At 36.7% G+C, this 13456-nt stretch overlaps 3 protein-coding genes across 3 annotated transcripts in view; 1 reads left to right on the forward strand and 2 right to left on the reverse strand.

The window, feature by feature from the left end:
- Nucleotides 1-754, reverse strand: part of LOC113673504 (substance-P receptor) — a 1110-nt gene extending 356 nt beyond the window's left edge. Inside the window, 1 exon segment of the mRNA XM_027189922.2 lies at nt 1-754. This exon segment is cut by the window's left edge and continues 142 nt beyond it. Coding sequence (XP_027045723.2) covers nt 1-672 — 672 coding nt within the window. The 5' untranslated portion in view covers nt 673-754.
- A 2397-nt stretch (nt 755-3151) lies between these two features.
- Nucleotides 3152-6455, reverse strand: LOC113673518 (uncharacterized). The gene is made up of 4 exons (XM_027189936.2): nt 6244-6455; nt 4840-4948; nt 4143-4505; nt 3152-3748 (listed from the first exon to the last, which is right to left on the reverse strand). Exons 2-4 carry the CDS (start codon nt 4916-4918, stop codon nt 3372-3374), a joined length of 819 nt encoding a protein of 272 aa, XP_027045737.2. The 5' UTR covers nt 4919-4948; nt 6244-6455; the 3' UTR covers nt 3152-3371.
- A 1945-nt stretch (nt 6456-8400) lies between these two features.
- Nucleotides 8401-13373, forward strand: LOC113673510 (V-type proton ATPase subunit E). The gene is made up of 9 exons (XM_089196641.1): nt 8401-8571; nt 8689-8754; nt 9724-9833; nt 10527-10593; nt 11024-11113; nt 11352-11420; nt 11914-12008; nt 12719-12806; nt 12917-13373. Exons 1-9 carry the CDS (start codon nt 8539-8541, stop codon nt 12977-12979), a joined length of 681 nt encoding a protein of 226 aa, XP_089052767.1. The 5' UTR covers nt 8401-8538; the 3' UTR covers nt 12980-13373.
- The last annotated feature ends 83 nt before the right edge of the window (nt 13374-13456 follow it).

A 13456-nucleotide genomic window follows, 5' to 3' on the forward strand; every position in this document is an offset into this window, starting at 1 on the left:
GCAAGAGTAGAAAACACAGATGATCAGCAGAGGTAAAGCGTAGAGGAACACAAACATAATTACTGTGTACACCTTTGCAGCTGTTTCCTGGTGAAACAAAGGCGACCAATCTTCGTAACAGTAGATAACTCCATTTATTTCCCTGACGCTCATGGCGTACAGAAGCGGAGATACAGAGAGGAAGGACGCCAACCAGATAGCAACAACCATGAACTTCGCGATCTTGATGGTCACAATCTTCCTGAGAGGAAATGTAACAAGACAAAAACGCTCGAATGCGATGGCCGTCAGTGTTAAAATGGAACAGGAGACCGTTGAATCAGAGATAAAACTTGCAGCCTTGCAGACGATAATTCCCGGTATACCGTCAAACCAGTGATACCGTCCTGTTATATGCCTGGCTAATCTTCCCGGCATGTTGCAAAAGGTCACTAGTATATCTGCGGCGGCCAAGTTTATGATCAGGCGATAAGTAATAGTATGGAGTCGATTGTTCCTTTTCACCGTGCTGATAAGCAGAGTGTTGCCCACAAGAGACACCAAGATGACCACTGTATAGCCAACGGTAAAGACCGTTTTCTCCGCCACCCCTTCCATCTCGGTTTTACACGAATCTCCGGACAAGTTTCTTGGGATATTACTGGCGACATTTCTAGTATTGTTCATTTCCATGATATCTGTGAACTGTTGATCAAAGGTGCGATCCCACTGAACCAAAAACGATTATGCTACTGATAAGCAAGCATTCGGCGGCGCGCCAACAGGATCTTACGAAAATACAGTCGAACGAAAGTTAGTCAGGTATTATCGTGCCCTTTTAGTCACCTGTTGCCCATTGAAACTCAGAGGGGATCAAAGGCATAAATATCTGTCTCTGATGGCTACCTTTCCTGATATCATATATCGACGCATCCTGCGAGTCCAGGCTAAAACACTCAGAGCTTTCTTTCTTTCCAGATAATTACAAATGTAATTAAAAGAACGGGAAAGCAGTAAAATAGGTCCAAATATCGTAAATATTTAATAGCTTTAAGTTTATTGTTTGAAAAACGCTTGTATTGGTCAAGAATGTGCCATATGGGCTGGATTTTGTGCCAATTAGCACCAAACAAGAGGTTATGGTTTTAAAAGCCTTAGTGAAATCTCTCCAGTCTGCGGTTTCTAAGTTACAAAATTATTCATTTCGCAACCAACGTCTTTCCCTTGACGAAAATGTTTCTATTTAACCGGATGTTGCTTAATCTTTCCGCAAACGTTTTAGAGTTTTCAGTCAACATTACTATTTTTCAATAAAGTTTACTTTTCAAATTTTAATTATGAGTCAATTATTTCTTTCAATTATGAGTGTGCTGTTCAAGTGCCGAACTTAGGCGCGAATATGGTTTTTAATTTCATTTAGGTTAACAGCAGCTTTGATAATTTATTCATCCAAACTTCAATACACGAGACACCTTACTTTCAATATCGGCAGACTTAACAATGAATACTTTGTCTTCATTTTGGGCAGAAACAAATTTTACCGAATTTCTTTAAGGCGGAATTTTCTTTGGTATTGAATAAAGACATACTGATTCAATTCGAGTCTCATACGTATGTCTTATTGATTGAAAATAAGAAAATAATAATTTTCCGGAAAATTGAGTATTTAGCCAACGCTTTTCTAGAATATATGAAATGGTAAAAAATTTTAAGACAAGCGAGTTGTTTTTTTTTTCTTAAGGTTGGTTTAATCCATAGTAAAATCTAATTTCAACAGATTCTTCGCTGATTATGCGTCTAACCGTGTGTTCCCTAAGTTATTTATTTCATTCATGTTTTCATGTTTCTTCAGTTATGGACTCCGTCTCGCTTTATTCCTCAGCCATTTCCCTTGACGATATTAAATTTCAATTTTCACATTCAACGTTTTGTTTCATAAACACCAATTATTTTGCTGCAGAGGAATTATAAAGGAAACAATACATGATATATTTATTGAAGCCAGGTTGTAATTCAAATTCGTTATTACACTTTGCATGTTACTAAGTCGCGACAGATCGTTTCTCAGTGCCGATCAGAATGCGTTTTCCAGCGCTGCAAGCTGTTCGCACGTTTTTACTCAGAATTTTCATCGACTTCTTATGATATATTCCATTGTTCTGATGTCGTTTAGTACCCTCGATCGTTTTAAGTCGTTTCATGCCCAAATTCAGTACACTCGTACCACTCTGAGTCGATTCGTACCTGAACCGCTAGTCGAATTGTACCCGACCCAATACGCATTCATTCGAGCACGTGAACAGATATCGATTGGTGTGTGCGACAAATTAGAAGGGTCAACAGAGTGAGATACAAAGAAAATTCTGCTGTATATACATGTGACCTTCTTAACATGAGCACTAAATCATTGCTTAGCGCAAGGTAAGTGTGATATTTTTTTATAGAACAGTCTACTGTCTATAATTTTGACTTTCTTAACAATAACAGCTCGTGTAAGTGAGATTTTCTTTTTTCTCCCTTTTTCGTTTATTCGTTTTTCTATTGGCCGTTTTTATGCTTACGTCTTTAGCATAAAAACGGCCATTCTTACTGTAAAATACTTAACATGAAAAAACATACTTTATTAGTATGGGTATGGAACGAATCAACCGATTGGGCCCGAATCGCCCTCGCTGGATACGAAACGACTGAGTGCGAAACGACCGTGGGTACGAGACGATTGGTAATCGTTTTGATTGGCTGTCGTGGTTACTTTGTTTATGGCTTACGACATTCAAACAAAAGTACGCTCTAACTTAAGATGAATTTGCATCCCTTCACAGGAGAATAGAGGCAAAACACTTTCGCTTCTCACGATAAAAACTGAGAAAATAAACGCACCGGCGATTTGAAGCCCTTGGATTCTCTGTGAAAACCGGCTGTCATCTGTGATATAAACGAAGTTTTTGAGGTGGTGACGTTCAGTTCCAAGATTTATGTTTCAAATACTTTCTTCTTTTTTCTTTAAATTGGTGACTCAATAACACGAATGATGAAGATGAGGCCGTTTTTGTTTTCCGCATGCGTAAGATAATTCACGGGGAAAGGGGTGGTTGAACGCTGTGAAACAGTTATTCATAGAGATTTGAAATCCCTTAATTAAGAACAAAGTGACGATAACGTGACGCAGAAAGGATGTTGCGAATTACCACATGCTCTTATTCATTATTTGCTTACTTTTTTTTTTATCCATGGGATGACATGTCCCACTTGTTGCTTCTTCGGGCATTTTGTTAGCTTTCGAACCAATAACTGATCAAATCCATTTGTGACGCTAGTTATTTTAATTTGCTCCGTTCAATTTCAATTTGTCTCCTCCATCTTTTAGCAAAAAATAGGGTTTGGCTTTCCCTTTACAGAAAAAATAGAAATTTTACAAAAGGAGGCAGAATTCTAATTTCATGAAAATCCTGATCTCGTTGTCCCCCCATGTCAAATTTGACACGGTAAGCTGATTTCCAACAATCTGTATTCCGTCTGATCACTGTTCCAGGAAGATAACTTGAGTACCCAGGATAGTAGCCAATCACGCGCTGAGTGGCGTGCACGTGACTGTACAATGGTATGATATCCAAGATGATGGCTCTTGCGTCATTGGCTTGATGTGAAATGGATTCCGCCTGGTCCAGTTGCACGTCTATGTATAGTATGTTTCCATGGTAACTTGTTCTTTTCACGAATCCGCGATAATAAGAGTCGTCTCTTCCGCGAGCAAACACGCGAGCTCCGACTGCAAGAGAAAAGAATGGAGCATGCCAGTTAAGTAGAGCCACAGGTCTGGCCATGATTTCTCGAAGGGTGGATAATCCTATGCAATGGAAAATTCTCAATACCTTTGGTTAACAGTTATCTGCTAGTTAGCGATTTATCCGTTGGATAGCGTTATCCACACTTTTTACAACTGGGCCCTGCAGTTCAGTATTCTCCACATTATGTCAATTCAATTAGTTCTTAAATGAAAATGATCAGTGTGAGTCTTGAAAATTGTATCCCAAACTTTTCAAGGGTAAAATTTCCAATCCATTAATCTTTCTTGTAAGGCCGCTTCGGCAATCGACCCCGTCTAAAAATCAAAGAGGTAGCAGATATCAGAACGTCAGTCGAACTGACATTTGTATGATCACCTTGGCGAATTGAGGAGAAAAAAGGGAGTTTACGCAACATATTCAGCGTGCAGTTTTCGACTATGTGTCCTCGGTCCAAAGTAATTTCATACGTTTCCGTGTCATTTCCTAGACAAAACTCATCAGACACGAAACCAAGAAGGTATTGCTCGCTCGTATTTTCTTTTGGTGACGGTGTGATCACGCGATCTCCTAAGCTGGTCCAGTTGGGAGTTGTGTCATGCACTACAGCTGTTACATCCTCATAACTATACTCAATTTCATTGCCATTGTCCAGCAAAACAACATATGTGGCGATGAATTTCTTTGTCACGGTACCAGGAGAGTAAGTGGCGTCTGATTGTCTCGCCAGAACACGTTTTCCTAATGGATCATAACGTAAAAAGATTAGACAGTTTATGACATTTTAAAATACTCTGACCATCAACAAGCTAATTTTTTAGTGAATGTGACAAATATTTTTTTTCTCATTTTTTTTTTTTTTTTAACGGCAACCAATACTGTTGCTATAGTGGCCACATATGTCAAGCTAGAAAATCAACAAGATATTTTCCCAAGGTTTTTACATCTATTTGTGGCATTGAGAAAAATAGAGCAAGAAAGGAAAAACGACTTTTACGATATGAAATACTTATTTCTTATTTTTCAATGACCCATTAACCACCCTATGAATTTCAATTAGCAATATGTGTTTTACCTGGATCAGGAGCAAAAATCTCTATCACGGAAACCAGCAATACCAAAAAAATCCCAACCAATCTTCTCAAAAAAACCATCTTACGAATGTTGGATACAGAAACTGGAGCCTGTTGAAGTTGTTTTACATGAAATTGAGTTAATATTCGTCTGACTGATGAAAGGGAAAAAGAGGTGCTAATCACTGAGAGATGAGAGTTTGTCTTTTGATCACGTCGTGTTAAGTGTATTTGAAGACTCTTTTTTTAACTTAAGTGTAGTGTATCGAGGGCGATAAGAGTTTTATAAAAAGGTAACTATTTGGCGAGAGAGAGCAGATTTGCAATACATCAAACTAACGCCATTTCATACCATTTGATCGCCTCATACTTATGCCGTAAATTTGACCCAAGACTAATCCAAATTAGAAATTTTCTTAAAAGAACTAATGTGTGTCGTTTACGAAATAGATTCCAGCGGTTGCTGATCTTAAGTACTATCGTCAGCAATGAATTTGTGCCTCCTTTTGAACAACGACCATGATCGATGAAAAGTGATTTTGATAGACAACTGTTGAGACTGAACGATGCAACGAATTGATTTTAACCAGTTGAAATGTTGCAAACGTTATAAAACGTTATAAATAATAACAATATCTTCTAAAGCAGTTAAGGAGTGGAGTTTTATTGTGGAGTCAAATAGGTTGCCTGCTATGACTATTCAATTCCAACACTGTGTGCTCGAGCTTCTCTTAATTGGCATAGAAAAATTTCAGCGGGGCTGTTTGGGAAATAAGGCCACACCAGCATTCATGAAAAGCTTTGAAAATGGAAGACTTGTTAAAAATGGAACACACAAATCGAAACTGCTCCGTAAGTGAGAGGCTGGATAAAATTCCCTAAGCAAACTCGCCAAGCCAATTTTCTGTATGCTGAACATTAATAGCGCAATTCATAAAGTTTACAAACAGGGTAGTGTTATACGTGGCCGTATCTCAGTAGGACTGAAAATAATCTAGTATTCGCTTTACAGTAATGTGCAATAGAGGTCAGAAGCTTAATAAGTTTCAAATAAAATACTCAAAGCTTATACCTTATTCAGTTTTATCTGAGTCTGCATGCAAGGTTTTTCACTGTTTTCTTACCTGTTTCTTCGTTCTGCTTGACGAACACAGCGTTTACTTTGAAGCCAGAACATTTATTTTCAATTACATAAAATCCACAAGTGTTTACTCAATATGTATTCCAATATAGATTATTTTGACACACGACTAATGATACTTCAAAGTAGAAAGGCGAGAGAAAGCTATTTCAAAACGTGTGACAGGAAAAACTTAACATCCAAAAAAGTTATTTCAGTCTTTCCGCCTCTAAATGAAAAAAGGAATAGAAACTTGAAAACTTCAAATACTGAATAGTACACTTACCCTTTTAATTAGTTACTCATCCAAGGATCACAGAGTGCAACACACTTTGCATTAGTTTGACATGGTTAACTCTAGTAGATATAATGTTATTGAAGGGCTTGATCGTGTCGGGAAGTATTTGAAGTACTGGAAACAGACACACTTTAAAATCAATATTCAGAAATGTATATTGTAGCGTCCTTTTATGACTGATTTTTTCTAATACTGCGCCCTATCGTTCTAGCATTACAACAGAAGCGGGTCGGGTCTCTTAGAGACAACCTGACAACGACTTAATTGCTTTGAAGCGGCACCTTGTGAGCCACAGGCAACCCAAGCTCCAGCTGTGAGACGCAACGATGTCAACTTCTCAATAACAATACCTCACCTTACTTCCACAATGCATCGCTCGTTGTCTGACCGCTTACTTTGTTGAAACGAGGCCATTATAGCGAGTCAACCATTTCTAGGTTTCCTACTTTTGCTCTTTGGAAATGGTCTTTATTTTACGAAACAAAATGATTAAAAACACGAACAAAACTGATCGATCGACCGTTTTTGACGAAAAATAAAGGAAAGCGAGTTAGGTTGCAGATCGAATTAGGAAAATTATGGTAACACGGGAGAATGTGTGTGTTTGTCCTTTCAAGTCATTTTCATGTAATGTATGAAAGTCAAACAAAGCATATTTAATTTTTAATTGTATAGGTGATAAAATTAGCAACACATGTTGAGACGGTAAGTAGAAAATTATTTTGGCACTTTGGGGCGGGTGAGAATTTTTTCTTTAACTGTTAATTTTCTTCATGACTTAAGAGGCTTTAAATGAGATGACCGCGACATTAGAAAAAAACCTTTGATTCTTTGCAGAAAAATGTCTCTACTTGTTCAAATTGTCACTCGCTTCGCCCTCGACTCAGCAAACCCGGTTAAAAAGCAAAGAAAGAAAAAATTCCTCTTTTGGCAGGCTGTGTAGGATTCTGACAGCTTATCAACTTTATTGGTCTCATAAGCAATCTACATACATTGTAAATCAATGGTAGAAATGCTTAAAAGACCAAAAGGGATTGAGCGAACGGAAAAAGTATCCCATGCGAAGCGCAACCCAAAATCTGAGTTAAAAAAAATAAAAGAAGATAATAGACTTTTTCATAGGAAAAGTTACTTTTTTTCCTTGACAAAATAATAAGAGGCCGTACCTAACAATTGTTCCATGAATTTCCACTGGATATGAAAGGGTAAATAGCCAACGACGCACGTAGCAACAAGCGCGAATGGAATAATCAAGTTTTGCTAAATTCTGAACTTTTGGATTTAGGGAGCCCTTTTTCAGCTCCGCGACAGTTGGCGCATTACATTTTCATGTAAGGTGACTCGAACTATATAAACAGTAGCCTCTATTTGGCGCGAAAATATGCACACGGATATTTGTCTGCGGTCATTATCTGTTCCAAGATGCGAACAGATTCCCGGGAAGCGAAGCTTAAGGAAAACTGCGAGCTTCCAGGAACAGACAAATTTTCGCGCAAAACAAAGGCTCTTCTGTTTATTATCCTTTAAATGTTTTGCAACGGGAGTGAAAAAATTTTTATGAATAGCTTCCTGTTTTCTGCGTGGGATGTTTCTTCTGACAGTCTGAGTGTTCTCAGGTACGACTTTATAAACAAGCAAATATTCCCTTCTTCTGTAACAGCCATAAAACTCTCTCTCTTGTTGAATTAAATTTTAAACGAAGACTTATCGTAGCGGACGTAAGGTTCGAACATCAGGAAAATCATTTGGATGATATCCTCGGATATCCCCCTTAGTGATACGTGTAGACCAATCGCGCATGAGCAAAAACATTTGATGGATCCTAAGAGCCGATAACTGGAGTTATGTGAACCGATCAGAACACTAGAAGCACTGTATTCGGAGTTGAAAATTTTCGAAATGTCGTATCCTTTCCAACCTCCAGTACCGTCCATTTAAATAAGCTAGAGGTAATTAAAATTACATATTCGATTAATTGATTATTCATTCATTTTTTTGCATCTTAAAGCAAATATTTATCAGTGATAAGAAATTGTCTACTTTGCAAGTCCTACTTCATGCTCTCATGTTTAATTTTCTCCTTTTTGAAAGGACCAAAACATGTAGCAGCCGCTGAAAGCTTTTTTCTCCCCAGGTACTTCAAGGACAGAGCGTACCGAGCGCAAGGTGCCTGGGTCGAATTTGTTTTCCCAGCATACACCTGAAGCCGACAGAAAATTGCTCTCAACTTGCCTTACAGTAGTAATCTTAAAGTTGTGCGGTCCATCTCCACTAGTTATCAGGATGGCCCTTAACGACGCTGAAGTTCGAAAACAAGTAGGTCTCTACGTTGTTTATCCCTTTTTCCTACAGTTCGAGTTATTCTGAGGTGCAGTTATCGGTAGTTCGACCTTAAAGTAAAGGTTATAAACACCTGAGTCGCTTGTATTGCAGATCGAACATATGATGGCATTTATAGAGCAGGAAGCCAAGGAAAAGGTCGAGGAAATCGACGCCAAGGTACCTTGATGATGAAAACGTTTATTCTTTAAATAATAACGCCTAAACTCTCCCTATAATCCAGAACCGGTGTGATCAGCTGAAACACTTACACATTTCATCGGTGTTCGATTCCTTTTTGGTAATGACGTCACTGTGAGTTGTTATCTCTTTCTACTAGGATAAAAATTGGCGCTTTCTTGTTTGTGACCAACAGTTAAGTATTCGTTGATCGTGATTGTGCTGAATTGAAATGAAGCACAAGGGTTATATCCTTTTCTTGTGTTAAGCTTTGAAACTTTCCATTCTTACTTTCGTTCGTCTTCCCCTCGTCCTAACATGTCTTTACATGGTTCCATCGGCTCAAAGGGTGGATGTCATAAGTCATCATTCTACAAAAGGCAAAATCATGTTTTAGGAATAGTTTTATAAAAAAAAGTATATCAATTAAAATAGAGGTGAAAGGTACAGTGTACTCTTAAGTACCCCTTCCTTTTTTATTCTTGTTGATGGCCTCGTGATCTACCCATTGCTTACCTATTACTGGCACCATATTACAACCTTAGTTTATAGCCTTTATACTGGTCAAAGAAAAGGGTGGTATGTCTGAAGCTTTCTCAAAGAATGAGTAATCAAAAAAGGTGCTTTTCTCTGGGAAAGTCTACTAATCCTGGTTGACTTAGCAAAGCTTTGGGAGTGCTGGTTTAAATCCCAGAATGAAAAGTATCATCTAGAATGGTTAACCCTTTAACCCCTAAGAGCGACTAGCATCTAATTTCTCCTTATAGCATCATCCCTAAATTAAACATTAAGGTCATGAGAATAAAGGAGATGATCACCAACTAAAGAAGCTCTTGATTGCTGAGCAAATTCTCCTTGTCAGAACCCCAGGAAATGTCTAGAGAGTAATAAGGAGAATATGGATACTGATGTTAGGGAGTAAAGGGTTAAAGCAACCCCTTCAATTTTGTCCCGTTTACCTATTTTTAGGCAGAAGAAGAGTTCAATATTGAGAAAGGTCGCCTCGTACAGCAGGAGCGTCTCAAAATAATGACTTTTTATGAAAAGAAAGAAAAACAAGTTGAGTTGCAAAAGAAAATGTAAGTGTAGTTTAGCCACTGTAGGTAATTAAATTGTTATCAGTAGGAATACGATATACATGTATATTATAGTTCACGTTTTTAAAGACATTTTCATCAGATTTTTGAGAGATGTTGGGACTGAGTAATTTATGTCTTAATAAAACAGGAATGAAAAGGTAAATTTTTGCTGTGATCACAAAATTTCCAAGAGATTGTTAGTTTTATTTCCAGTAGTGAAAAAAATCATTATACAGGATTATTGAGAACAAAAGTTGAGTGCTTGTTAGCTGATCGCCTTTTAGTTTTATTAAAAATCTTTAGCTCAGTTTATCTTGAAGCCTTTTTGTTTTTGGTACCTATGGCTCCTTTTGTAGTATAGTTATTTAACCAAGCAGAAGTAAAATTTAAAACTCCAAGCCAAACTCGAACAATATCTTGTAACATTTATTTTTTAGCTGATTTTTTTTTGTTGTTGTTGAATAATTGATGTTGTGAATCTTTTGCCTTGATGAATAATTTAGTACTTGGATGTGAAAATCCACAAAATGAAAAGTTTCATCTTTACATACAAAAAGAAAATTTACCTCAAAATCTATTGTGTATCATATAATCACATGTACATATAACACAATTTTGACAACATATATCTAATTTATATATATATTGAAAACAATCTTTGCATACATATTTTTTGTCAATGTTAATATTTAGTCAGAGATCAAATCAGTTGAATCAGTCACGACTGAAGACCCTCAAGGCACAGGATGATCATATCAAGGTAATTGCAAACTTACTTTAAATGTGAAGACAAGATTTGGTCAAATCAGAAATTAAAACTCCCATCAGTGACCAAGACAGAGTTTTACTTTACAATGATAATACAGTGTCAAGCAGATGATTGGTGAGAATAAAGAAAAGCATCAGAAGTGAATCATTAGTTTATCCGGTGCAAAATTCTTCAAACTTGCTGCATGGAAATTGTGTAGCAGACAGGAAGGAGAATTACAAAATAAATGAAATCTTGGAAGTGGAAGGGGTGAGACTTCCAAAACAATCCAGATTGAAGTAGAAAAAGAGAAAGATTGGGAGAAAAATCCAAATGTCATTCTTACTATTTGTATTATCAATTTCTGGTGAAAAGAGGAATCCATAGGTTTTGTTTTAGCCAACCCATTGAGTGGATAAGTCTTATTCTGTGTTATTCACAGGCTATACTTGATGATGCAGTTAAACAGCTTGGTAAGGTGACACAAGACAAGACTCAGTATTCGCAAGTTGTCAAAGGCCTTATAACACAAGTAAGTTTAGCTTCATCTAACATTTCGTATTAGTATAATTGCTCAGGTGAATAGAGATGTGCATACTCTTATTGGTAGATAATTGCATTATATCTCACTATAATCACCTCGCACATAGTGATTATACCAGGGGCACTAAATTTCAATGTGGCTGCCTCACATTTTGTCATTTTTTCATAGTAATTGTTTGCAATTACTTGGTATGAGTACTGTAAGTGTTTTCATGTCTTCTCTTCAGGGATTATTTCAGCTCCTGGAGCCAGCTGTGTCAATTCGGTGTCGCCAACAAGACCTTGATACTGTGAAGGTAGTATTTTTAACTTTGGATTTCTATGATATATCCACAAATCTAATTATAACAAATTTGGGTCTGAATCTCAACTCCTTATTAAAATTTTTGATTGTATGTGGCCTTGCACAAACATTGAAAAAAGTAGTTATGTCTGAACTTCTTGGTTGTAAGCACATTGAAAAGGGTCTTTTTTAGTGCAAGTTTGTGTTTGCTTTCAACAAATTTTGAATCCATAATTTTGTAAGATTTTTTTCAATGGAAACTGACTTAATGACAACCAGAATTATAAAATAACAATGTAAACATTTGGTTGATGCCAAAATAGATTTTTCTTCACAAAAATGAAGCCACTATTTGGTGCAATGCAACATAAAAATTTTACAAAGTTTGAACATACTTTAACACCACACTGAATTTTACTTCTTGACTAGTAGTGCAGTGTAATAAAATTGAATAGGAATGAAAATTAAAATATTGCAGTTTTTATAATATCTTAATAATTATGCAGGATGTAAAGGATGCTGCTGTTGAGGAATATAAAAAAGCCACAAAGAAAAGTGTAGAATTAAGCATTGATGAGCAGACATTTCTAGGCTCTGACTGGTAAGTATGTTTGATGCTAGAGCAGTTAGAAATACCATACTTCCACACCCGGGCACTTACTTAAAATTTCAGCCAAAAGGAGGGTCACTAATTGAGAGGAGGGTGCTTAATCAAAGGGGGTGCGTATTATCAAACTGTTATTCTGTATTGATTCTTCTGTAGTTGAAGCTTTAAAAAGTTATAAGGTGGCAAAAGAGATAGGTTTTCCTAGTATCTCTATTATTTGAAAAAGTGAGGGAGAAGGGGGGTGCCTACTCGAGAGGGGAAATTGAGATTGTTTTAGTGATTGATCATTTCCTTTATTCTCATGACCGTAATGTGATTCACAGGTGATATTGTAAGGAGAAATTAGACACTAGTTACTCTAAGGGGTCAAAGGAAGGGTTTAATAGTGATTTCTCTGGCTCTTGTGTTACCACTCTGAATTTGTAAGGTTTCAAGTCAGCCCTATGCCAGGTGAGAGACATTCATAGTGGTTCTTACAGCAACAATCTCTGTTTTTTTATGGTAAGCTGGAACAAAGTAGACAATTGTGGGTTTGCACAATGCACTCATCCTGCCTCACTTTTGAATTGTGACATTAGAACTGCATCAAAATATGTTGAACTGTCACCTACACAGACTGGCTGTAAACATATCCAAACCAACCTTGTAATTTTTATGCAATTATTTTGTATATATATTTATATTATTATTCTATTCAACTGCAGTGCGGGTGGTGTTGAATTGTTAGCAAAACAAGGACGGATTAAAGTTGTAAACACATTAGAGAGCCGCCTTGAAATGATGAGTAAACAGGTGTGTAATTATATCCTATATTGAAGTAGCATATGAGTTAATTATTTTTACATGCATTTATCAGTAATAGTGACAAAATTGTTTAAATGTTTCTTTCATTGTTATTGCAGATGATGCCAGAGATTAGGGAGACTTTATTTGGTGCAAACACCAGAAGAGCATTCTTCGACTGATGTGCCCAATTTCTTGACCACAAACTTTGTTTCCTTTATACAAATTTTCCTTTCCTATCCTAAAACCATATGACCGCCTACTGATAAAAAAATGTGTGTAAACTTCTTTCTGGATGAACATTCCTTTGAATTTACTTGGAAGGGGTTATTTTTGTTTTGTTTTGTTTTGTTTTTTTGTTCGTTGTGTTTTTTTTGTTAGCATGTGCTGGTTGTCAATGCTAGTATTGTTTTGTTTTGCTTTGATTTGCTTTTTTTTTGTTTTCCAGGCTCTGTTTTGGTCAGAATTGTTTTGAAGGGCAGAGGGGGGGAAGCAGAAAGGGCTTTTCCATGTCCTGTAATTAAATAAGATTTGATGATACTTGAAATAAATACATATAAGAATTGAGAAAGCTAATTATGTACAATTTTAGACCATGACTTATATTGTCCCAATTATCTAGTAAACTTGAATAAGGCTTCTAAGTTGACCCCATACTT

Source organism: Pocillopora damicornis, chromosome 2, assembly GCF_964200805.1.
Source record: "Pocillopora damicornis chromosome 2, jaPocDami1.2, whole genome shotgun sequence".
NCBI lineage: Eukaryota > Metazoa > Cnidaria > Anthozoa > Scleractinia > Pocilloporidae > Pocillopora > Pocillopora damicornis.